This window comes from Fulmarus glacialis, unplaced genomic scaffold, assembly GCF_000690835.1.
Source record: "Fulmarus glacialis isolate BGI_N327 unplaced genomic scaffold, ASM69083v1 scaffold13984, whole genome shotgun sequence".
NCBI lineage: Eukaryota > Metazoa > Chordata > Aves > Procellariiformes > Procellariidae > Fulmarus > Fulmarus glacialis.
Genome location: NW_009210007.1, coordinates 1,680 through 28,282, shown reverse-complemented (window position 1 = coordinate 28,282; position 26,603 = coordinate 1,680). Strand labels below are relative to the sequence as shown.

The following is a 26,603-nucleotide window of genomic DNA, read 5'->3' as shown; positions in this document are numbered from 1 at the left end:
ATGGGAAACGCACCCAGGGTAACTCACCCAAGCAATCCATCAGCAGTCATCTGTCCCCACTGCTCCCTCCCATGGGAGAGCATCCGTGCTGGATCCCCCTTCTCCAGAACCATGGGCACCCCATCAATTGCTCCTCATTTGCAGAGAAGACCCTTACCTTCCCCACCCTTACCTTCCCCGGGGCTTCCCACGTGCTCCTGAAATGCAGGGATGCCTTTTGTTATCATTAGCAAGTTGGAGTTTTGCTTTGCACTCAGTGAACCTGGTGACTTCTTGCAATCAGATGGGGGACAGACAGTTTTCCTGTTGTCTCCTCTGTGGCTTTCGGGGTGAGATCACCTCTGTGCAGAGATTCCGGTTGATCTGAAGGGAGACCTCAGTGGGGCTCATGTCTTGTGGTGGCTCTGCACTTGAGGTGAGCTCACCCCAGAGCCTGGCTCCTTTAGCAGTCCTCCTGCTGATATTTACCTCAGTGCACATCTCCACCCATTAACCAGCATCAGGAAGTGGCTTCTGGCTCTACAAAATTCAAATCAGACTGCTTCCCTGGCCGAAAGCATGACAAAATGTGCTAGAGCCCTTAGCAAAGCAAGCAAATGTTCCCACTGTATTTTAACCAGCTCTCCTGGTCTCCCGCCGGCAGGCTGGTGCTGATGGCAACTCCTAATCACCAGCAGAGTGTTCCCTTAGGAGAAGAGGAAGAGACAGGCTGAGTTTTGATCCGCAAAGTGCATGGTTTGCAGCCAGAGCAGCAGGCACCCCCCAACAGCGGGTCCCTGGCTCATCTCACTTGTTTCTTTTTAATATATGTTATTTCTCCAACGACAAGAGGGAGCCCAGTGGGGTATGAATGCAACAAGAGTCTGGAGCTCTTTGGTCGTTGAAGAAAGGGAACATGCTGTGCTGGGAAGCTCTGTGGGTTTCTGAGCCAATTCCTCTCTCTTGGCTGGTAAAGACCCATCTCTCGAGCCCACCAGGGAGCAAACAGCAGCCCCGTGCTGGCACAGGGTGTGCTGTACTGCCTGTAGAGAACAAGTCCTGCTTGAGCCTGGTGGGACCTGGCCGGTGGTCACGGCACTGCAGTACGGTGGTGATGATTACCCCCAGTATCCCTGTGTGCTGAGAAGATGCTGTCTGCAGAGCAGACACACAGTTATGGAGAGAGTAAGTGACTTCCCCAAGATCACCCGCGTTTGCTTAGAGGGAACTGATTCTGAGTTTCCTAAATTAGTGCCCTGCCTGCTGGACTGTCCGGCCTCGCCTCGTCTCACACAGCTACACGGGCATCTCTCCACGCCCGACCTTGAACTTGGTGAGGCTGAAATTGGGGATTCAGTTAAAAGGTCTAAAAAAAGCCATCATATTCCTTCGCTTTGAGTCTGGTTTTGCTATTTTAAAATATTTTATGTAAGTATTTATACAAATATTTGTGTGAAATTTTACCAGGCTTCTCCATTTTAGTATTAATTTGACACTGGCTTTAAAAACAGTTGAAAATCCATTTTTACTGTCAAGCCCAGAGTGCATCCTGTCACTACAGGCTTAAATCCTCACTGAACTTGGCAAGACTTAGGACCGAAGTCACTGTGGTGCCTGTGAAGACAATACCCTTCATTATGCGTGAGTGTCATCAAGTCACACTCGTTAAATCCTCTAATCCTAGTTAAAAAGCTACAGCCTCGCCCAAAATGAATGTGCGGAGAGACCAAATTGGTCCTGTTGGACCAGTTTTGATTTAATATCTCTGGAAGCAGAAGACAAAAAGAAGAGTATCTTCCACAAAGCCAATGCTCTCACAGCACTCAGATAATCTAAAGCGAGGAGATGAGGAGTGCACCCAACCCCGCCCGTCTGAGCGGAGGATCCCGAGCGCAAGCAGGAGGCTCTTGCGCTTTTGTGATGGTGCTAGCAGGAAGTCAAATATAAGAGGAAGAAAATACCTTTGAAAATCTTAATCTTTTAAAAAAAAAAAAAAAAAAAGAGATAATTGGGAACCAGAAATAAAAGAAGTCTGGCCCTGAGGGTGAGACTTATCCTCCGTAACATGATCTTTTAAATAGGCAGTAAGTCTGTAAACGAGTCATCAGCATCCCTCAGGAATCAAAGGCAGGAGATGCTGCCAGATAGGAGGGTCCGTTGCTCCGCACGGTGTCTCTGCCACGTCCCCGGAGGGGCAGAGCTTTGCTGCCCACAGACGGGGCTAAGACCCCGGTTGGGTGGGTGCAGCCATCCACAGGAATGGCCCGAGAGTCCCTTGGACACCTCCTTCCTATGAGCTGGGCTCTATTTCTGTGTTTGCAGTCTGCTTTCCCACATGTAAATTCTGGTCCCTGCTGTAATCGGTCCTTGGCCAGCTTTTCAAAGCCTTGGCTCGGGTGGTGGCTGTGCTTTCTCAAAGGACGAGCTGTTCTCATCTCCCCCGGGTTTGAGCTTCTTGCTCAGCCCCAGAGCAAAGTGATGTGCTTTTCCGGTTGCTCTTCTAACGTCCTGTCTGGTTATTATCTGCAGACCAGAAACAGAACCTTTGCTGTTTGGTCTCCAGCCGAAATATTGCTTATTTTCTTGGTGCGTGGTGCAATATCGACAAGTCTGTGCACAGCTGGGGTATTTGTGCAATAGAAGCACACATTTTATTTCCTCCCCTTTTTTTCTTTCTTACTGCCCCAGCAAATAACCCACTGAGCCAGAGATGGGCAGCACAGATTTTTTTTTTTTTCTTAAAGTTGTTTTTTTTTAGCTCAGCTCTCATGGAGTGGTTACATCAGGTCCCTCATCTGCTAACCCTGGCTGTGTGTCTGTCTTTTGTAGGAGGGAGTGACACTGTGAGTCAGTGTGAAAGCTGACATGGTTTGGAGGTGGCATCTCTTATGGAAAGGGGAGGTTTGGAGATGACTATGGTCATTGCATCTGTTCCTGTGGCACGCCACTGCACACCCCTCTGGGATGCTGCCCAGAGCTGCGGTAGTCCTGGGGCTCCCTCCTGTCCACTGCTGTAATACGTCTCATCCTTGCCACGCTTTGCAGATTGAGGTGCTTATGATGGAGATGCAGAATCCAGATATGGGCATCAAAACGCAGACGCAGAGGGTGATGATCACAAACATCCCACACGCTGTGGCAGGTAAGAGCTTCGCCGGGGGAGGGGACCGGGCCGAGGAAGTTCATCAGAGAAAAGCTGTGTGTGTGGACCCCATGGCCACTGCAGGGTTACCACCGCCTGGGTGCACACTGGAGCCCATGTTCCCAAAAATATTTGCTATACGTCCTTTGAGACATACCCGCTCCCTTTATCTCGTTCTCACTTGTGTCTCATTTCACTCTTTTCTCTCTGAATCAGAGACACAAAGATTGATAATCATGCGCTTTTAGCTGTCTCATGTGAGTTTAACTCAAGTGACCTTGCTTTCTCTTAGCATACAGGTGAATAGGTGCTTCAGCCTCCAGACCTGTCGTATTCCTGGTGGGGCTGGATCACAAATAAGGATAAATATTAAAATCTGGTTAAAATAGGCAGACTGGAGTCAGACTGAACTTCAGAAATGAACAACAATCAGTTAGTCTCCCTTTTGAACCTTTTCTGCTAATAATAATTTTTTTCAGTACGCAGGAAAAGAACAAAATATTCAACCTATTTCTCTGCCTTAAATGACAGCTTTTCCTCCTTCAAGCAGGCTGAAGAAGAAACAGGCAGGGAGCTGTGCTGTGTCACGTATGGCATTACAGGCAGCTCTTATCGCAGTCTCCTTTGTACCTGCTAGCTGCTTTCACAGGGCACTATCAGTACGTCTGCTTCCCTGTTCTCCAATCCTCCACAAAAGCTCTTGTGAGGCATCCTCCACTATAAATATTCACAAATACTGTACCAAAGTTTCCTCCTCCTGCTTTGGTCTTTCTGCAGCACTTTGAAATCCAGAACAAAAACTCCCACTGAAACCAGTGAGCTTGCTCCAGGCAACTCAGGAGACAACTTAGCCAAATAGATTAATTTTTCCCCCACTGTATTTGCAAAGCCCCGTAAGCCATTGGTGTTGTTTGCACCAATTTTTTTTAAAAATGAGGAAGCAGAGGCACTGAGACGAAGTCACTTGCCCATGGGTACAGTCAGTCAGTGAAAGGGTAAGGAGGACTTGGACGACATCTGAAGCTTGTTCTCAGCAGCACTCTCCATGCATTACAGTACAAACCATATCCTGGCTTACATAGCTATTACGCAGCTTAATTTGGTGGAGTGCTTTGCATCTGCAAAGGATCTGGCCTTGCCTCCCCTAGCTGTTAGCGAATAGTTAAGGCAGCACTGCAGAAAAGTTTCCCCTGTACTGAAGATGACGTGCCAACACGATTTAAGTGCAGGGGGAACGAGTACTTCTCTTGATGTCTGACCAATGTAAAATACCGCTTCCTAAAAGTCCATGGCTAGATGATGTGGAGGGAAGATGCCCGTTGGCGCTCATCCCCTTTGCGTGCTGTCTGCTTTATTCTGGTTCCTTAACCAGTATTGCTACAAGTTCCTTCTTGCATAAGTCATAAATTCTAGTCAACTTCTCATAGGCAACAGAGTTACAGTCTTCTTGCGTGGCAGTCATCACTCTCTAAACTATGATATTTTTAGTGCTGCACAAATGGCATATATACTGATCGGCTTCTGTGTTTTGCAAAAGAGACTGATTCATGTTTAGTGAAGGAATGGTGAAGGCATTAGAGCAGTGGACACAGATCCACCGAAGAGAGCTTGGCTCTTCGTGTGCAGGAAGCTAACTAGTTAAATTCAGTGTCAGCAAAATGGCTCATGACAGAAAAGGCAAATAAACCTCCATGTTAAATGCACACCTTTGGGGGAAAATGCTTACAGAGAGAGCTGTCTAGAAATGAGTGATGAGATAATCCTTTAATTTCATCTATTTCAGGAAGCAGGCGGTAGGATAAGAGCTCTGAGCCCCTATTAGAAAGTTAAGTCATCACTGCAATGTCAAGAAAGGTCAACACCTCAATCTGCAATCATAGGGGACATTTGGAGGAAAAGGCCCATAATTAATCAGGGAATGAGTACATTTTTGCCCTGTTTAAGTGGAAGGAGGTTCATGATATTTGCCCCCCAGAACACGAAACTAAAACTGGTGGAGGTTTATGCTGACTATGGGTATGACTGGCCACACCCCACCAAGAGAACTGGGAGAGATGAGTGTTTGTGAATGCAGAAATCTTATTTCCCTTTGATGTGTCCTGTGACCACTGCAGCTTGGATCTGAGATTCAGACATCCCTTCTGCACTGAAAATTATGTCTCTTAAAGGATTCAAGAGGACTGGTCACTGGTCTCTTAAAGGATTCGAGAGGGCTGGTCACTGGTCTCTTACTAAAACAGAGACACGACTGTGCTCTGTGAATCTGGAGATACTTTGCAGTGAATCTTTCAAGACAAGATGGTGCAAAACAAGGGGCACTTCACCTTTGCTGGGCGTGGAAGCTGTTGCATTGTTTAAGTCCTTTCTAAGCCAACGATGAGGGTTTAAGTGTTGCTCAGGCCACGTGTGCTTCTGCACACTCACGCTGTGCCATCCTGAGGTCACTGCCTGCCTCGGGCTCTCTCTCACAGGGACTGATGCCTGCTTGGTCAGGAGAAAGCCTGAATGACAGCATGGCCAGTGAGAGATCAGCGATGCATTTTATCTCTGTTTCTCTTGCGTGGTGCATTTGAAAGCATGTTTGCAAGAAGGGGTCTGTGCACTCAGTGGGATCCAGAGCACAGTGAGGGGTGAGGGCTGGAGAGGTCTCGTTTTGGCCCATGGATTTTGGCACACTCCCGATTTCAAGCACCTGACGTTTTCTTTGCTTTACAGGTAGTGATATATTGCAGTGGATTCTCCAACGCTTGCAGATCACTGAGGAAGGTGAGTAGAAATGTAAAAATTGAAGCTTTTTCAGCTTTGAGTTGTAAAACTTTAGGTCTCCATAGACAAAACTTCTGAGATGAATTCTTCTCTCCTGAGTAGCAGTTTACTTTTAAATTCCAGTGCAGTGTTTCTGTGCAATTAAAACATCTGCCTTCTCCATTTTCAGAGGCACTCCACCTGGGGGACCTGTTTGTCAAATATGGATATATCTACCCTCTTCAGGAGCCAAAGAATCTCACCCTTAAGACAGACGGCAGTCTGTACAGGTTTCAAGTGAGTTGTACCTTGTCTAAAGCCATTGAGAGGGAGTTCAGCACTAGTTTTAAAAACAGGCAGCTGGGGCAATTCCTCAGGAGCTGTAGTTGTGAGACCATGCTGTGTAGCCATGCTAAACATTCAGTGTGCAGGAGGAAGGAGGAGGGGATCCACAGAGAAGCCTCGGGCCAGTTCCCCCAGTTCTGTGTGTCAGATTACAGTTTACGGGCAAACTGTGATACTTCCTTCAACTAGATTAGCATACTTGTTCAATGTCAAAATAGCTGTGCTTTCTTCCAAATGTGTGTTCCCTTAAAGTAGCAAATGGAATTGCTGTTTGAAAATAGAATGATCTGGGGAGACTGAATAATGAGTATACAAAAAGCACAGTAATAACGGGATGTCATCAAGGTTCATGGCTGAACTGTTTCCACTACGATGGGAAATTAGGGGACCCTTGTTCATAGTTTGAATGAGGAGTCTGGTTCCCACATGGTGCCAAATCAGGCTCCAGCATCTTAGTCTGAATGCTCAGGCAGCAGTGAGAGGTTGCTCATATTAACCGACTGCAGAGCAGGAGTGGATTTGACATTGACAGTCTGCTGACCCTGATTCTCCTGCTGTAGCTGGGCTGCATCACCGTGCGAGCTGACATGCGGCTAAGGAGCTGAGGCTCTGAGTATAGCAGAGGAGAACTTTCCTCTCCCTCCAGTGTGGGTGGTGCTGCGTGCCTCTTGGCATGAGTTTAAGGCTGCTGTGCGCTAACGAAAGGCTTGTTTTTCTGCAGACCCCCTATTTCTGGCCTGCGCAGAGCTGGCCTGCTGATGACACAGACTATGGTAAGTGATAGCATTGTACGTGTTTAGGAGGCGTAGTGCAAGCCCATGTGTTTGTGCACGCAGTCGTGCACCGTATTTCCTGTTCATCTTTTTGTGCTGTGTATCCACATGATGACCAGCGATGACCAGCCCTTGCATTTTCTTTCATACTATTTTGTGAGTAATTCTCAGTAATGCTGAATTGAGGGAACACTCTGTATGTGACTGCCTTGTGGTGGCCTTGATGAGAGAAAGTGCTTAAGCTTCTCTTACGTTCCAGTAAGATCCATCAGACTGGAACACATCTGAAATACTCTGCTGGGTAGGGAAGACTTTAAACACAAGGTTAGATTTCCCTGAGTAGTTAAGTGTATTCCTGGATCTGAGCCCAAGACTGTCTTCCTGTAGATTAGGATCAAGCCCTGCGTTCAGAGATAGTTCTTTCTTTATATAATGCACAGTGGCTCCCAATATCTCCTGATGGCTCTTTCCATATCAATCTTTTGTTGCCTTTATAATGCTTTTTATTATAGGACTGGTCATGAAAGTTGGGCTGATCAGCTTGGTTTGCTCCTGTCGGTTGTGCAGTTCACAGACCGGTTGTTTATACCAAGATTGTCCTCTGTGGCTTTTATCTATGCTGTAAATCTTATGGGGAAATAAAAAAGCCCGGTTTAGATTGGAATGTTTTTAATAGAACTTGGAACAAAGCATTGCCCTGTATTCGGAAAACTTGGAGGTCAAACTCTGAAGAACCTCAACATCTTAAAGATTTGGTCCAGTATCCTTCGACCCGTGAAACCCTGGCTGAGTTCCCAAAGGAGGAGTGACTGCTGGCAGAAGGCACACACTGCCCGTTCTGCGTGGCTGCTCCCAGCCTGGGCACTGGCTTGTGAAGCATCAGCGACAACGTAAAAGCACCAAGTTCATTTTTCTTCAGTGAGCTTTTGTGAGCTTGGAGCTCATGCCTGGGAAGATATTGTAACAGACAGATTCCTGTGTTTGTCATGTGGGTAAATTTTTAATTATTCTTGGATTTGTTGGTGTAAGTGTAACTGACTGCTTATTTGCTTCTCCCTCCACAGCAATTTACCTAGCAAAGAAGAACATTAAGAGGAAAGGGATTTTAGAAGAATATGAAAAGGTAAGGAGATGTTGTACTTGTTCCATTGCAAGCCCCTTGTTTGCTATAGCTTTAGCCCACTGTTGCTAAAAAATGGAGTGTGGCAAAAAATCACCTCTTCAATAGCATGAGGTGTTACTCCAGCAGTGTCAACAGCCAAAATTTTGGAAGTGAAAAAGTGGCCATACTCTGAAGTCAATGATAATTTTAGTGGGGATAATTCCTCTCTTTGCAGTGGTATTTTTGAACTGTTGCAATTCATGTAATTATGTTCAGAACAATCCAGATTTCTTGGCTTGGTTGCCAGCCTGGCCTAGTTGAGCTATGGAGAGTCAAGAAAACCCTAGCATGGGAGCGCCTTGTCCAGAATTTTCACACTAACTGCTTTTTTATTTTTATTCCAGGAACATTACAACATGCTCAATCAAAAAATAAACTACAAGTGGGATTTTGTTATTATGCAGGCCAAAGAGCAGTATAAGTGAGTTGACTTGCATTCCCTTATTTGCATCATCGGGGAGGCAGAGCCTCACTGTCTTGGTACACAGTTAAATTACAGTTTAAAAACAAACTGCAGCTTTAAAGTGACTTGCAAGTGCCCCTCAAGATTGTGGAACAAACCTGCCTTTCATATCAGCTTGGGGTTCCTCCATTTAACAAGTAAACTTTGTTCACTTCACACTTTGTGAGTGAAGGATTTCAGATGTTTTCAGATGACTGGACGCCCGCTTGCAAAGCCTCACCCTCTCCCGCTGCACCTCCCTGTGTTTCTCTCCCTGCCTGGCATTTGTCCACCAAAGACATGGAATCAGTGTGGTTTGTGAGAGCACAGGTAGGGGTGGGTGCCTTTGCTGCCAACACGTGCGCATGCCTCTTTGCGAATGGTTTTTGCACATGCATAAGTGTGCAAGGGGAGGTTTAGATTTTGCACCTAATGTGACTCCCTGAAGAAGCTGAGGTCTGACGCTGCAGTGTGCAAGCCCTCATTAAAGGCAGCTTCTTTTAGCTTGGGGTTGTCGATGAGCATTTGTGGATCAGGCCACTGGACTTAGGACCTGTTGTTGGTCTGGTTCAGTTGCTGCTTGCACAGGTCTCACAGCTGAACTGAATGGCCTGAATCAAGAAGCAGTGAATGTTCCCAGCAGGGACTTCTGGAGAAAACTCTGAAGTGCATACTTAGGCACCCAGTGAAAATGACTTGACCTTAGGAGCTGAATCCTTCAAATTCCCAGGAAAGTTAGTGAACATGAGATGGGATTACTCCTTTGGAGATAGGATATCTCCTACTTCTGTGGATTCCTTTTACCTTTTTTTACCTCCTAGCGTGGGAGGCACTGCCTCTGCTGTTCAGCAGCGTTTCTGTCTTCACTGGGATGGTAGCCAAGTCGTCAGAATACAGCTCATCAGATAACTGTCTCATTAAACACCAGACTGTTGTTCTTGTAAATTGAGGTCAGACTTGGACTAAGAGATGCCAAATGCAGTTTTAAAGTTAGATACCAAGACTGTGTCTGAACTAGTAGATTAAACACGTCTGAGGGTGTTTGATGATGATGCTGGGGCAGACTGGTGCAGAACAGCCTGCATCCACCCTGTTAACCACAGCAGGGTGGCCACATGCAAACAGCATGGGAATGCTCCCTTGGCCATGCTAAGTCCCAAATTGTGCCCAGGACTTGTCTGGGAAAGAATTAGTTGGTCCAAGCCCAAACCATGCTGGTGCTTCTTCCATTTAATAATAGAGGTGATTTGGATTTTAGTGCCTGGGAACACTGCTTGGCCCCATTTCCAAATCATTTCTGTGAGAAATGCCCCCCTTTACTGCGAGACAGGGACGTATCTCTGCATGGCAGTCCTCAGATACTGCCTGGGGACATCGGAGATGGATAAACATGAGGCAGCAGGACCGACCGCAAGTAGCGGGTTGTTACTGTAAAACTCTACCAAAGGGCTGTCTGTCTAATCAAAAGAGGATGTGTCTGCTCTCAGCTGAGCTCAGGAAGACGATGATTTCTCAAAAGCTACAGTCACGTGTGGCCATGTGAACAGTGTGATCTGCAGTCCAGAATTAGCTGGGGTAAGATGTGGTCAGGAGGCTGCATCAGAGCATCGCGCACTCAGGCTGGGACCCGTGGGGCAGGGGAGGCTGGGGGTGTGCCCCCTTTCTCATCCCACTGGTTTTAGGAGAGCAAAATTCATCAATTCCCCTGGTAGAGTTAAATCCTGTTCTTGGCTTTGCAGGGCAGGGAAGGAGCGGAAGAAGGCGGACAGGTATGCCCTGGACTGCCAGGAGAGAGCGTACTGGCTTGTGAACCGAACTCCTGTAAGTAGAGGGTGTCGGCGTGTGGCTTTAGTGCCTCGGTGGTGCCCTCCCTGCAGCCACCTGGAACAAACTCCCGCATGCTAAGGGCACGGTCTCTGGGCTGTGCACCCTGTTGTTTCTCCTTGGGGAAGGGGTCAGCCTGGGCCTGCCCTGAGTCCACACCTTTCTCCTTGGTTGCTCTCAAAGGTGCAAGGGAGGGAGGTCTGGCTGTAGCACCCATGCTCGGAGGGGAGCATTGCCAGATTAGGGGGGCAGAGCTCCCCTGGGGCACTGCTGGCTGGGAGCTGCTGGCAGTGGAGCCTTTCAGGGCTCAGGGTCTCCTCATGCATTTGTGTGAACCACAAACTTTAAAACAAATGGGTTACAAAGCTATTGATGTTTCTTGTTCACAACAGCCTGGCATGCTAGACGTCCTAGACTATGGCTTAGACCGCGTAACGGATCCCAATGAAAATAAGGTAAACCAGGTGAGACAGGTTTTCTTTTCACACCTAATGAATTTGTTCGGGAGGACCCAGAGAATGTCCCTGGGATTGTGGTTTTCTGGGCACCCCCGGGGTGTGCGAGTCAGCTCAGCCATGACAGCCAAACAGGCCAGAAGTTGAAGCCATCTCATTGTCCAAGGGGTGGGGCCATCAAAATAGGCTTTGGCAGCATCTTTTGGCTTGAAAATACTTTGTCAGCTTTCTTGCCATACCAGTTAGTGTGAGTGTTTAGCTACAGGACATGTTTTCTCTGCTGGTGAAGCTGAATTAAGGGATCCTCTACCTCCAGATGCTTGTTGCTGCCTTTTTATTAGTGGTGAATGGACTGGGGAGGGTTGTGGGGATGTAAAGATCCGGGTTTAAAATAAAATGACAGAATACCTCCAAAAGGGTAATGTGTGGCAAGAAGATGGAGAAGTTGATATGGTGGATAGGAGACACAAAATGTTGCCTAAAAATGCATATTGTATAGCTAGACCATAAAGAAACAGAATTAATGAACTGAGACTGTGGAGGCTGTAACTGGGTGGGACTGGTTCGGAGTCCACAATAAGACAAATGCAATCAGTGGATGAGGAGCTCTTCTCTTTCTCCATCAGTCCTTTTAAGCGATCCTGCATTTGTGCACTTAATGGTGTTCATTTGGAAGTAAAGTCAAAGTGTCTCTCAGTAATTAAATGCAAATGTTACTGCGATCACACTCACTGTATTCACAACTTCTCATTTTTGTAACAGTCTTTATACACCTCGACAGCCAGAGGCAGGATAATTGCTTTGGCCAACTGTGTTCTGTTGCTATAGAGACTGAAAATGAGCAAAACGTAGGGTTGGGGTGTATTTTATTTTTTCTTGCTGTACGTAGCAGCTGCCGAAGGCGCTTTTTTTTTTTCCCTTTTTTTTTTTTTTTTTTTCTTTTAAGAGAAAAGGAGTGGAGGAAAGGGAGAGGCATGGAAAAGAGGAGTAAGCCAACTTCTCGCCCACAGTTTTACAACTGACATGGAAGGAGATTTTAGATTTGTAAACAGTCTGGATGGCCCATAGCCATCTGCCAGCTGCTTGGTAGCACAGAGGAAGTGAGCTGAGGGATCGCTGTTCAGTTCCCACCCTGGACATAAGAGAGATGGTCGATTCCTCCCGTCAGCAGAGACTCCAAGGAGGGCATGAGCCAAAGGACACCAACTTTGGGGTGACTTCACTGCCTTTCAGCTTTAAGCTGATCTCTGAGCTATGCCTCCTCTCTGGAGGCTGAGCTGAAGAGGGAAGGTTCTTCTTGCTCCTCTTTTTGTTTTTGAAAGAGCGATTGACAATACATTAGACAGCTAAAAGCCCACATAGAGCCACCTTTGGACTTGCTGCTCTCACAAACACCTGTGGCTCAACAGCCTTTGGTGAGCAGAAAGGATGGCCCAAGCTCTGCTGGTAAACGCTGAGCTGGACTGTGCTTTGTTGGCCATATTTTACCCCTGCTGAAGGCAGTGCGGAGTTTTATTGATGTTTTCTGTCGGCCTAGCCTCTGGTTCTGACATAGGTGAAACGATGAGAGCAGAAAATGAGTGCATGAATCCAGTGCCCATTTATTTGATTTCTGTCTCTGTTCCTGCTCAGTCTAGCTTCGCTTTGTTGGCCAATTAGTTTTCTTTTATCTTGACAGCTGAGAAAGGAAATATTCCCAGTGATAATTAATTTCTGACATCAGAATTACTCCTTTGAAGCTGATATTGGCATGAACATCTCTCTTTCACTTGCCTCAGACTCTTTGGTGGGCTGCTCCCTCCCTGATTGATAGAGTCCTCTGGGGATAAGCAGGTGCTCAGCCAAACATTGCACTCCTTTGAAAGGGACTTTTATTACTGACCCGTGAGCATCCCTCACAGTTATAATGAGTTAGGAGTTGTAGCTGGGCAGGAGGAATAAGGCCGAAGTAGCCATCCATTGAACAGCTAATTAAGGGATGCTTTAGCCTTTTTGTTACCCAGGCCTCAGGCTCATGATCGAGCCTCACTGCTTAGAGAGTTACCAGGCAACTGCCAGAGCACGCTGAGTCGCCCGCAGGTGCACACTCAGCTTTTGCCTTCTTCTGTAACCGGAGAGTGTTTCTGAAAGGTGCTTTAGCTTAGCCAAAAATCACTGCGCTAGATTCAGGGACTGCTGAATGAAATGCCCTGGCTTGTTGTATGCAGCAAATCAGCCACAGATCATCGTGGTCATTGCTGGCCTTTAATTTCATAAATCTCTGTCAACTTGGCCACCTGATAAACGCATAACTTCTGCTGCATCCATCACATCTTTTGAAATAACAGCGTCAGAAGCAGATAAACAAGATAGATAGGGGAAAACCGGCAATTTGAACAAAACTGGGCCTATGGACTGTTACAGATTTGATTTCCAGTTGTTGGGCTGGAAGCACCAGCACATGGAGATGCATGTTGAGGTGATCTTACGCTAGACTCAGAATTTGCCTCTGGCATGCAGGGCTCCCAGCTGGCTGTTTTTTTAAGGCCCACATCTGCAGCTGAGAAGAGGTGTTCGTGTGTGCAGAAAGAGAGCTGAGTGCATGCCAGAGTGCTGTTTGCCACTGCAATGTCAGAGAGGCAGTGCCCATAGGTTTTTGCAATAAAGTGAGCTGTGGAGGGAGGCCAAGCTGTACTGGCACTGCCCCGAGCTTGGCGGCTGGTGCTCTGCGCAGGATCCCCGTGGTCATCCTCGCAGCTTGCCGCGCTGCGTGCTCGGACAGAGAGCACTGCGGCGTTCAGGGCAGAGTGCGGGCGTGATTTGCAGTGCCCTGGTCCAAAATGAGCTCTGGATAACAGTGGCCTGTGCTTGTTCTTCATTCCAAGCTCCATCTGAGCATACACACAAAAGCTGTTGTCCAGTTGTTTATGGCCTCTGTAAACACTGAACGGTGGCCAGACAGGCAAAAACATAATGACCATTATCTCCACAATGTGGTCAGGAAGACCCACACTGAAAGCAGAGGAGGTCGATGCGAACGGTTAGCTGGAAATTAGCAGATGTCCCAGCTCTTGTAGGAGCTCGTGGCTTCAGCCATGTGGATCGGCTCCAGATGCAGGGCTCTTGAGCAGGTCCTGGCTGGCTCCCAGCTGAGCTTTGCAGCCGCTGCCTGCGTGCATGGGGAGCGCTCAGCTGGTGGCAGCGGGTGTGACGAGGCCGTGCAGGGTGTCCAAGTGCTGCTGTGTGTCTCCAGGGGGAGGATGTTTAACAGCATGCGGCACTTGCCTGAGACAGACCAAGGTCTCTCACTAATTGCCATTTTGATTTGAAGCCTGCAGGGCTAGGGAGCTTATCCGCGGTAATTGCAGTATGTCACTCGTTAAGGGCATTACAAAATTAATCTCATTATAAGAAATTACTTTTTTGTTCCAAATATTATTTCCTTCCAAATGAGGGAGAGTGGGTGGGTGGTACAGGGCACTTTGGCATTGCTGCTGTCAGTAGCAGGGGGTAAGGGTGGGTAGGATGGTGGGGACAACTGGCAGTGCTCAGCAGGACACAGAGAATATTCAGGGTCCCTTGTACCAGCAGCGAAGCTGGAAACTGGTCATGGGAGCACTGTGGGAAAAAGGGAAATGAAATGACGTGCAGCTCTGGGGTGAAATAGCTGAGATCCTTCCCAGTTACTGTGGCTTTGAGAACTGGAAAACGCTGAGCACAGCCAGCACCTGCAGCCCTCAATAGGGTGTTCAGTGCTGGGCTCCTCTTTGATTCCGCTCCAGTTCAGTGTGTGCCACTGCTCAGTGATGCTCAGCCCTTCTCATGCCATAGCCCCCTTTTCTGGGCGAGCCATGGCAAATCCCCTCCCCACCCTGGAGCACCCCACCAAAGCCCCTTGGCTTTCCCAGGACCACCGGTCCAGAGTGCTGACCTATGTGCTCAGGCTGTGGCAAGAGGGGATCCTTGGTGTAGGATGCACTTTCAAAAAAATCTTTCCCTGTTTGCAGACATGGCATTAGCTTTGATTTTTTACTTTCCCACATATAATTTTTCTGTAGTGATGGCAGTTTAATTCACGCCTTTCTTGCTCTACATAACATTTAACTTAACTGGATTCTTTTTCTCTTTCCCACCAGCTGTTTGTCTCGTGTGTGTGTGGTGTGCTGCCTGCCTCTAAGACCCCTGTAGAAGATAACACAACTTTACTACCATGTGAGCTGCCTTCAAGCCATTACGCCTGCATCCACCTCTCCTCGTCCCACTGCACCAGGCCTGTCCGAGGCACTCACTTGACAAAACAGAGGAAGAAATGAGGGGCCTTTTGAAACCATCTGATGATTTTAACATGTTGATTTTCCTAAAGTAAATGCCCTACCCACAGTTAAGTTCCATCAAATGGAACAGTTCAGCTGGCACTTGTAAATCTGATGGGGCCTAGTTTGTATCTTGGGTTCCCCAAGGAGATGGTGAACTCCTATGTGCAGGAAATAGCTGGCCTGAAACAGAAACGAAGTTCTCTAAAGAGGAGACTTCTAGGACAGTAAATGCAGCGAGTTTCTCTGCACAAGCAGGTGATTTTTTTTTTTCGTTCCCATTTCTACAGTCTATCTGAAACGATGACACTGTAGAAATGGGGGGAAGAAATGGTACCTACATGGAAGCTAGCCTGGCATCAGGGGTACAACTACAGGGTGAAAAGCTGTTCTTTGATCCGTGTGTCCTCCATCATTTATAAGATGTCCCAGGCGGCTTTGAATCAGCAAGGGAGGCTGTACAGCCCTGTGGCCAATGATCCTGTTGTCCAAGAGCTTTTTCCTCCCCTGATATGTCAGCCCTTATCCCCTCACACGCAGTTCCTTGTGTGTGGCCAGCAGAGCATCGCTGCTGGTGCAGCTACTGTTTGCTTTCCTGTTTGTCCTTGCTGAGATTATGTGCGCTGCAGTCATTAAGAGCTGGTCATGATATTTCCAGCAGAAAAAGCTTCCTCCCTTTGCGGTGCCACAGTGAGGATTTCTGTTAGTACTACGCTGGCCAGGCTAGGTTTGTGTTAGGATCAGGTGGGCTGACTTCATGGTAGTGCTGTACAGATTGGCTGATCTACTGCATATCTGGCTCCTGCTGCTGAAATGGTGAGTGTGCCCTCTCAAAACCAACCAAGTTTCAGCAAAATGTGCATATTTTTCTTCCATATAGAGAATAGTTTCTCCCTCCTGAGCAGGACTAGTGACGATGGTTAAAATGCAAAAGCAGATCTGCACCAGTGTCCCCATGATGGTCGCAAAGTAGCTGAGCGTCTTGCCTTTCCCAGAACAGGGGCAGCTCAGGGTGCAGGTTCTCTGGTAAGAAGATGGGAGAAGCAGGTTGCCTGTGGCATTTGATACCAGATGCTTTATCCCTCATCGCTCACAAACTGCACTTCACCAAGGCGCTCTGCAGACCCATGTCTGCCACAGGGTTAGTTTGACAGAATAATTCTGGGATGCAGATCTTGTTGGCTAAAACAGGAGGTGAAGAACTGAAACAGTGCATAAGCCTTTAAAGACTTGCTGGGAGCATCCCTGACTTAGCCTGTCTTTCCTTCTCCCTCCTCAAGTTTATTTCAGACAAAGTAACTATGCTTCAAAGGAAGCTGTGTGAATAAACACCCTGCAGTTAATTTGTTGCCTTCAATTGCTTGCTCATTTGTGGATGACATGTAACATAGTCTGAGTTATTCAAATCACAACGTAAGCACCCTTTGCACAGCAGATACTGCTTCTGAGGCTTTTAATTGTGGTGTTTATATTTTGCAATGTGTTGGTTCCTGTCTCCTTTAGCTAATATTGAATGATCTAATCCGTGTCTCGTAAACGAATCTATTTTAGCTCCATTAGAATAACCCCTTAATTGAAGGCATACAAGCAGCCTGTGATGGAAGAAGCAATGCTAAACAGTAAATACATCTAATGGAACGATTTACGGTGTGTGGATGCTCTTAGCTTTGATGATACCCTGATTAGCTGAGCTGCTGTGTTTGATTTTAATTGTAATGAGAATTAATTGGAGAGCGCTGCACAACGGCAGCCCTGCAGTGGTGTTTTCATGTCTCAAAAAAGGCGAGTGGAAGCACCCACCCCAATTTAATGGGTTTTGTTTCTTTATTTTGCAGAAAAAAACTATGGACGTTTATAGGAGAGAGGTAAGTGGTCTTTCCCTCACTTCTAGGTGTTCATCCTATATGATTTGCTCACATCAGTGGTGGATGGCAGCTCAAAGCCCCCTTTACAGGGGATGAGCAGTTTTGTAAACGCCTGGGTTTGGCTGGCAGAGTCTCTGCCCCGTGGAGTTTTTGGTCAATGTGCTTTCAGGGCATTTTTTGCCTCTGCACCTCCCACTGCAGGCAGCCAGCAGCTCTCCCAGTGACGGGAAGGCTCAGGCAAGGACAGACACGAGGGCTAAAATCCAATAGATCAAAATTAGTGGTGGGGGAATCATAGGAGATACATCCAGTGGCGCCAGTGTAGAGCCAGCAAAGGATCAATGAAAATTACATGCTAAATAATCCAGAGCATCTGTAGGGGCCTAGAATGGTAGCTATTATCCAATTTTTATATAGCACGGGGACTGCTTTTTAATTACTTGCACATTGCAAAATGCTCTTCTGACATTTGCAATCAGCTCAGTGAAAACAGCCATTTTACTAAGACACTTTAGGGATTCTCTGATTCCTTGGACATCCAGTAATTAGGGAAAAAGCAGTCCCTGTTGTAGTGAGACTCACTACCTGGGAGAGGGCATATTTGATGTTCAGATAGAGATGGCCTTGTCTTCACATCTCCATGCTCCTAACGATGGACATGTCTGATCCCTCTCAGATCATGTACTATCAGCAGGCTGTCATGAAGTCCAGAGTGAAATCTTCTGTCTCTCTCGGAGGGTAAGTCCTGATTTCCTTCTGTCCACACATTAATCAGTCTTCAGCACTCATCTCCTAATGAGATGATTAAGCTATCTGCTCTGGCAGCTGGTGACTCAGTCAGGGGAATCAATGTGGTGGCCACACGCAGTGTTGTTTGTGCTGTCTGGGCTGTGTGTTGCCTGGGCCAGGAGGCATAAGGCAGAGGAGGGGTCAGAGTCCCAGTCGTGATGAAGAGTATCCCTCAGATCTAAGGGGAGCTTTGCTATGAATGTCTGTAGACCAGCGCCAGCCTCTCGGTTGAGATTCCCTCTGAAATTGAGAGATGTTCAGACTGGTCAGGACTGGACTGTGGTGCTTGGGACCCAGCACAGCTCTGCAGTCTGGAAAAGCAGCTGCATGGAGGCTGCTTTGTGAGGATGCAGCAGTGTGTCTGTCCTGTGCCTGTTCCTGTGCGGGATGAGTAAGCAGCAGAGACAGACTGACCCTGCTGTCCCTGGTCCACAGCCTGCTGGGCTGGATTCAGCCCCAGTGAGTGTTCTTGCTTGTATGGTGATGCTTACCAGAAGGCAGCAGAGCTGGGGAAGTCTCTGGTTATTCTGTATTAGGAAGGAACACACGCCTCTCTATGAATGTCCAAGCAATTACTTAGCAATTCCTCTTCTCAGTGGGAGTGTTTCCTGATCAGATTCTTGATGAAGCCAGTTAGCCATTAGTGTGTTTGCCACAGGCATTTCTTACCTGGAATCTTATGTGCTGGCCAGTTGCCTAGAGGTGCAGTCCACACCACCAGTCTGTTTTACATAGTCATTGCCACCCGGAGATTCATATCGAATCTGAGATAAACAAGGTGCTCAGGCCTGTTCCCTGGGAGAAGACAGTTGTGAATGAATGAAATGGGAGGAAGAGTCTGGGAAGCAGTGCTGTCTTCTGAGAACCACAACTTGCAAGGCACCAGCAGTTCTGCTCATTTCATCTGTCACTGACTCCCAGGTCACTTAAAACTCTCCTGCCTCAATTTTCCAAACTGTGAACTGGAGCTGGGGACAGCTGACTACCTCCCAGGAATTTTGTGGTGCTTAACTGTTTGTGTTTTCACACATTAGTCCTAGTCTTCTGATGGATAATGCCTAGATCAATAAATCCTCAGGAAATTTGGATCTCTATCTCAGCTGCAGGATTGGGTCCAAATCAAATTATTATTGATGAGGATAAGAGCAGCAACTAGATAGTGTGCATGTATCAGAGCATTGCATTGATTTAGGAGGAGCTGCAAAGCACTAATCATTAAAAAGACAGAGCAATGTTACCTGAGTTGACAGGTTTAGATTTGTAGCTTGATTAGAATATATGGATTGGAGTGAATTATGCAGGTGCTGAATGCCTTGGCCTTTCCAGTGAGAAGATAGGATCGAGCACTTCTGTGCCAAACCTGTGGTATGCTTTGTTCAGTAGCGTTGTATAATTGCAGGATCTATGCCAAGGTGCCTGTTAGCAACGGGCCCTTGGATAGTGCGCTCCCAGCTTTGAGCACATGAAAGCAGTTAGGCCTGGAAGGAATTTTAAACGCAGAAACCAGATGATTTTTTCAAGAATGAAAAAGGGAGGAGAAAGCTAAAATTCCAGGACATTAGTGAAATCGGTTGTAATTACAAGTCTGGCCAACTTAGAAGGCAGGAGAAGTGTTTGTCTGGTTCCTGCTAGGATAGAGACATTTTTGCTTTGTGCCGAGCCCTCAAACTCATTTGCAGAGGAATGAGCTGTGCGGTAGGTGAGTGGAGGAAAGGAGAAGCTGGGATGTGCCCTCAGCACTCCCTCACCTCTCCTGGAGCTCCCTGTGCTCTCCCACACCCCATGGGAAGGCTGCAGAAAACCCACCCTGAGCGGATACAGCGTTTGCTTTCCTCTTCTCTGGCACTTTCCTCTCTGTAATGTGTGGCACGAAACAGCGCAGGATCAGGCCTTTGCCAGTTTGTTGGAGAAGGTGACAGAAACCATTTGGGAGCTTAGTCCCACTTCCTTGAAATGTAGAGGCAAAAGGAGGTGATGGAAGAGAGTCTTGTATCTCCCAGCACTTGACCTGGCAAAATCACTCCTTTGAAAGACAAATGGGAGATTACTGTTTGGGAAATGGAAAAGATTAACTGTGCTAATGTATCAGTTTTTCTAGTAAGGCAGGGGCCACATTCCAGATCCCCGTGCTGATAGGGCTGCACCTCTGAAGATATCCATAGTCTGTGCAGCCATTTATTTGTTTGTAATGGGGCTGGCTTCAATTCTGCTTGTGAATTAATATTTTGATTTTGTTGGATTTACTTGCAGGCTTGTGAAGTACTCTGAGCAGTTCCTCTCCAATGATCCTATCCTGACTGGATGTCTCCCCAGCAACCCCTGGATAACAGATGACCCTGAGTTCTGGGATCTCAATGCAAAACTGTATGTATTTGTATTCCTTTGCCAGCTTGTGGTTTACACTGACCTTTATGCTGATAGAAATCAGAAAAGGGAACTATTGATTTCGTCATGATATCTGGTCTCTGATCATGAGCAGGGAAGCGTTCCCTTTCTGACATAGCTTGGCCATGCTAAAGAAACTGTCTCTTGGGAATATTCCATGCTGAACTTCCAGCATTATCTTCTTCAAGTGGAGCCTTCCTTAACATTACAGAAACTCCTAAACTGATGATGCGAGTATGCACTCAGCCCCTGCTGAGTGGGTCTAATCCTCCCCTTGGATGAGTGAAGTCCACTTTTACTAGTACAAGAATGGAATGTGACCAGTTACGGTCAGGTATAGCACTTGGTTTAGCGTTAACCTTGCTAAATTAGGTGCTGCCAATGGTGTAGCAATTCAGGGTTCAACTACTGGCCCTTGGTCTTTGCACACACCTCAGGCTGCTTTCTTAGGAGGGAGTTTGGGTTGGAGGCACATACTGGCGGTCCATCCCTTCTCTGAGGTCTCCCTTGGTTTTCCATTCAGATACTATTTGCTAATTATACAGTGCCATCTCTGGGCTTGAAGCATACAACGTATTACTGGTTCTCATTTGAGACCAGCAATCCTGTTAGAGTGATAATATCCCATTAGACAGCCACAAAGGATACCTTCACAGAATGCCTTTTTGAGAAGCAAAGCTTTGGGCAACAACCAGTGCCTCCTCCAGAACAGGACTGAGTCAAACCTCCTGCAAAGCTGGGCCGTCATTGTGAGAGCAGCATAAATCCAAGATAAATCCTCATCCCACTGTGTACCAAGTTGTTTAATTATGGCTTACTTAGTGGGCTGACTTTAGGAGCTCATTACAGTATTCTGGAAACAAGAGTGCTGAGAAGTCTCTTGGCATGCCAGCAAAGGGCATTTTGGTTTTAATTAATCTGCCAGTTAGGTGGGCCACATGAAACTGGCAGTGTTGTTTGTTTTCAACCTCTGCAGAGTGGAAGTCCCCACCAGAATGCGTGTGGAGCGATGGGCCTTCAATTTCAGTGAGCTGATACGAGACCCGAAAGGTCGGCAGAACTTCCAGCTCTTCCTGAAGAAGGAGTTCAGTGGTGGGTCTGCTGTGTCTCTATCTTTGTCCCTGCCTAGGCCACACAGCAGAACGCCGCACAACTGAGACAGAGCAGTGGTGGAAATCCATGCCTTTGCAGTAGGTGGCTGTGAGCTGAGACAATAACAAGATCACAAAGTAAAGGCAGTAGAAGTGACTTTGGAGGCAATGGCTGTGCAGCCAGTGCATGCAATACCATCTAGTGGCACAGGACACAAAGTACAGCCCAGGGCACTCCCCGTGCGGGGGGACTGCTCCCAGGCAAGCTGGAACTGGCTGAATTCACGAGTTCTTACAGGTGTCGCTTCTCCCTGAGCAGAGAGCAGGGGAAAGCTGTTTTCCTCCTTCAGTCCCAAGGGGATTTTCAAGGTGGCTGTAAGAATTGGAGAGACCGAATTGGGGCCAACACATATTGAGTCAAATAAATTCAGTTTAGGAGTTAAAAAATGGGACTGCGTTTTCCTCAGTCTCACTCTCTGCTGACTGCGTCCTTTTTATGCAGGAGAGAACCTGAGTTTCTGGGAAGCCTGTGAGGATCTCAAGTACGGAGACCAATCCAAGGTCAAAGAAAAAGCAGAAGAAATTTACAAGTGAGTGTGATAATTTTACATTCTTAAACTTTTTGTACATGAGTCCCATCACCTTCTTCCACACGTTGGCATTCTCCAAATGATTTATTCCTGAGACTTTTCTTTGTAAGCTGTCATCAAATGTGGCTGTCCTATGTCCCCATGTAGGAAAGGAGCTTTTGAAGATGAAAGCATAGGTATTGTTTTGTTATATAGTTACTTTTCCTCTCTGTTCTCCACTATTACATTTAGGTCTTAGCATGTAATTTAAATAGAGGTGTGGAATAGCAAAGTTCTTGGGGCTGCCACGAGGAGAGTGGAGAGACTCTTTTTGCTTCCAGTGGGCTAAAATTAGTTTATATTATGTGTTAACAGTGCGAGAGGAAGTGACTGCATGTCATACTGTTGAAGAGGAGATTGACTGCCCAAGACAGCAAATTGTAGCGGGGAGCTGAAGGAACTTTTCCTTTCATGCATAGACAAAGCAATCTCCAGGAATTCTCCAGTTGCTAACGGCACTGTTGATTCCTTCTCCTTGCAGGCTCTTCCTGGCTCCAGGAGCAAGGCGCTGGATTAACATTGATGGCACAACAATGGGCATCACGGTCAAAGGCCTCAAGCACCCTCATCGTTATGTTTTAGATGCTGCTCAGACCCACATTTACATGCTGATGAAAAAGGTTTGTTATTTGTTTCCAAAGCCTTAGGGGGATTCCAGTTCTCTGGGCCTTTCCATGCCTTTGTGTGCTGTCAGCTGTCACTTTCAAGTGGCCTTTGTTTGAAAGTCCCTCAAATTTGCTGACCTAAGCAAGCACTGGTTCAGGCCTTTATATTTTCTTGCTTCTTCCTCCCTCTAAGGCAACATGTCCCCAAGGTGGTGGAGGTCAGGTGTCTGCTGAAAGTCTTACTTTCTAATACCAGCTTGGTAACCAGCTCATTCAAAGCTTGAATGAATCTTTTAACTTTGCTCAGTACCACTTTGTGTGCCACATCAGGTATCCCTATGGTGGGATGCTTGTATCCAACTGGATTTCAGCAGTGGATGGGAAAAGTAGTAGCAATTGTGATATAACTGCGTGAGTTTTGTACCAAGAGCATAACGAGACATGGTCCATCTCAAGTTTTACTGAGTTTTTTCACACATTTTTCTGTGGTTATGTTGACGGACACCCTTTTTTAGGTCTGACTGATGCAGCAGACTACAGGCTGATGTCAGCATATAGTATGTCATGGTTTCATTAGATCATGGTGACCACAAATAACCCGTAACTTCTCCTTATGAGTGATACAAAATACACATAGCAGGAGGGAGCATTATGGGCCAGAGCAGCAGCACATTGACACTGAAAGTAGCAGGATTATACTGATTTTCACCAGTTGATGAAAAGTTCAGCTCCTGAAACATGAGCACCTCACCTTCCAATGTCTGTGAGACATCACTGGCCTGGGCTAAGCTCAGTTCAGACCTTTTGGTCTGGGTCTTACCTGGGAAGCCTTACTGTGAGATGGAAAATCCTGGGAATTTTACACGAAGATGAAAGGGTATTGGTTTAAGTAGCTACATTTGCCTGAAAGATGCAAAGTCCCTTGGGCTGCTGGGGGAGATTATCCAGTTCCCAGCCTCCCTGGCTCCTGAGCAGCTGTATTTGGTGGTGATTTTAATAAGGGTGTTTGCAGCCCATAACTACCAGTTTCTCCTTTTTTCTCCTAGTAGGACTCCTATGGCCGCTATTTAAAGTCTCCAGTATACAAGGAAATGCTGGCCAAGGCTGTTGTGCCACAAGAGACTGTCAGAAAAAGGCAAGTGAAACTGGATGTAATTGTGGCTTTTGTTTTTCTTGTTGTAGCAAGGGTAGAAAAAGCCTGAGTTGTAGCAAAATTACTATGATTTAGATTTTCGCTTAATTAAATAAAATTTATCACTAAGAAGATGCCTTGCTTTGAGACTGATTATGCTGTTTATTTGTGAGCCCTTTGGAGGTGGCTTGTGTGCAGTCAGAATCGACTTGACGATTGCTCGGCTGCCTTGTCTGTTGGGTCTGTTTATAAAGGCTGTGATTCTTGAATTAATCATGGCTCCTTTCCTGGAAGGAGAGAGCGCTGTGTACTGGGCATGGGAAAACTCCCACCCACGAAACATTGGCCCCCGGAGATGACACAGAGCCACCTCAGGGACCTCCATGGGTTCTGCTCAGCTCTGCCTGGACAGAGCCTCTTACCCCCTGTTAGGTGCAGCCACATAGGAGCAAACAGCATCTTACCTGCGAGTGACTGCTGGCACAAGGTGGATGGCCTTAGAAGGGGCAGACTTGAAATGGCTTTTTCCAGACCAAGATGAAGGTTGCATAGCAAATTTGGGCCATTTGAACTGCAGTTGCTTCTTAAAGCTGAGCGTGCAATGTCAGAGCCAGACTGGGTGGTGTGCTTCTTCCTCTGTTGCTCTTCCACTCATCAACCTAGCAAGCAAGAAAGAGGAATCATGGACTTTCACACTATTGTTTCATTTAAAGCCCATTTCAACTCAGTGGAAAAAACCCTCCTGCTGACTTGCCTGGGGTTTGGTTAGTTTTTCCCTGAGCCACACATCACAAGGTCATTGGCAGATGCTGGTTGACCCCTGGTGACTACCTTCAGGTTTGTCAGTGCCTGTTTTGGAGACACAATCCTCAGCATCCTGGGTAAGCTAGAGAGCTAGTACCTCATCCAGAGGTGGCTTAACACTTGTTTCCACTGCTGCTGGTAATGGCTTTGCTGAAGCAACTAGCAGGTGTTTTCTGGAGTATCACAGACACCAGAAACACCCATACTGGTCCCTATTTTGATCTTACTGAGGACACTAGAAAAAATTCTGGCAGTTGTTTGGGTTCACCGCTGGGTGTTAGTTACATGCAAATGCTTAGAAGAAAAAGAGTAATGTACTGGTTGTCTCCTGGCCCTGGAGTCCCTCACAAGGACCGGGAACAGGACTGCCTTTACACTTTTAGCAGTTCTGTAGCTGATGTGTGACACTGAGTCACCCAGTCCCGCTTTAAACCACCGCGTTCGCATTTGCACTTCCTTCTTGTTGTGCGGGTGACAGTGGCACATCCATGTCTGTGTCTGAGCTTGCCCTCCTGGTAAGTTTGCTTACCAGGGGTGAGTTTTTTTTTCAGTAATGCCCTGCTTCTTTCTCTCACTCTCTGCCCAGCTCCACTTTCCCATTCGGACGCCGTCACCTCCGCTCCAGCCCCAGCCCCGTCATCCTGAGGCAGCAGGAGGAAGAGGCCAAAGCCAAAGAAGCCGCCACGACCGTGGACATCACACAGGTCATGAGCAAGCTGGATCGCAGGAGCCAGCTCAAGAAGGAACCTCCCAAGTAGGCTCTGAGCCCCGCAGGGCACAGCACAGGGAAAAGACAAGCCGAGGCTGGTGTTGAGCTTCATCTCCCCTTCCTGAAGGTGTCAGTGCTGCTTTAAGTTTCCCAGGCCGGCTCTGCCAGCAGCCGGCTTCTTGCGTGTTGCCATGGCTTCTGGAGCAGCAGATGCCACTTCCCAGGCATGTCAGGCATGGGAGTGCTGCCGGAGCCAGGCTGCTGGCTGTGCCGGACTCAGGGTGCAGGGCCCCGGCTCCCTCCCCGCACACCTCGGAGTGGGGGATGCCTTCTGGCTGCCCCAAGCTCCCCCCCAGAGGTTAGGCAGCCCGGCTGCCTCTCTCTTGCCTCCTGCTCCTCCAGGAGGTGGGATGGCACATGGCAGAGTAAAGCTCTGCTGTCCCAATCCTTTGGGTTCAAATCAGCCTTCCTTGGAGCAGAGGTGGACAACCCCGCAGGAAGTACAGCAAGGTGGCCCACCTTGGAGTGCGTCCGCACTGGTGTCCATCCTTTCGTGGGGGTGTGCGCCCTCCCAAGGGGTGCACCCCGGGCACCCCCTGAGAGGAGTGCACCCCTCACTTTAAGTATCCTGCACCTCCTAGCCAGGCACAGGCAGAAAAGTGGGGTAGACTTCTTGTGAGAATAGTAGGATGAACTTTTCTGAAGGTTTGGGTGACGCTTTGAATTCTAATGACACTCCCCCTGGCACATTGGAGATGATCAGCGGAAAGCTCGGCTCTCCCCCGTGACTCCCCGGCACGATGAGCTAGGTGTGCAGGCGTAGAGAGCCTCTCGCAAGAGCCTGCAGGAGGGCTTGAGAGATGCAGCCGCAGCTTTGTGTTTCTTTTATCAAATCATTGCCACCTCTTGTCTTGTCTTTTTCCTGCTCTTCTGTCGTTAAAAAAAACTGAAGAGGAGGTAGTTCCAGTTGTCACTGGCTTGTAGCCCCGAGGGCAGAGGTGTTAAGAGCTGATTTCAACTTTAAGTAGTGTTTTTTTCATTTGCTCTAACTCTTTTGCTTTTTAGAATGAGGCAACCTAAACAACTATGTTAGTGCTAATGAGCTCAGGGAGATTCCAGGCTTTGCTGGGAAGCCCTGGCATGTCTGGACCAGGCCAATGATTACCAGAAGTGGGAAGATTCCTGCAAAGCCCAGTAAAGGAGATTGGGGAGGCAGAAAACCTTCCTTGTTTGTTAGAATTTAGGGGAAGCAGAGGGACTGGGTGGGAAGGACTGAGGTCCAGGAAGCTTCTTTACTCCTGCTTGTATTGCTCATCCGTTTTGATTACTGGTATGATTTTACAGGAAATGGGAGATGGAAAAAGCTGGAGGGAGCCCTCAGGTACCAGGGTGCATGCAGACCAACCCCTCACAAACAGGGAGATAGTCAGGCGAT

The 26,603-nt window shown here is 47.4% G+C and overlaps 1 protein-coding gene across 1 annotated transcript; it reads left to right on the top strand.

The window, feature by feature from the left end:
- Nucleotides 1-3,024: 3,024 nt before the first annotated feature.
- Nucleotides 3,025-25,782, top strand: RGS9 (regulator of G-protein signaling 9; the record flags this gene model as incomplete). Its single annotated transcript, XM_009577031.1, has 16 exons — nt 3,025-3,121; nt 5,837-5,887; nt 6,057-6,163; nt 6,933-6,984; nt 8,049-8,107; nt 8,491-8,567; nt 10,328-10,409; nt 10,805-10,876; nt 16,995-17,024; nt 17,701-17,762; nt 20,064-20,177; nt 21,175-21,290; nt 21,792-21,879; nt 22,400-22,538; nt 23,573-23,658; nt 25,046-25,782. Coding segments are annotated over 16 exons (1,404 nt in total), but the record flags the coding sequence as incomplete, so codon positions are not given.
- Nucleotides 25,783-26,603: the final 821 nt, after the last annotated feature.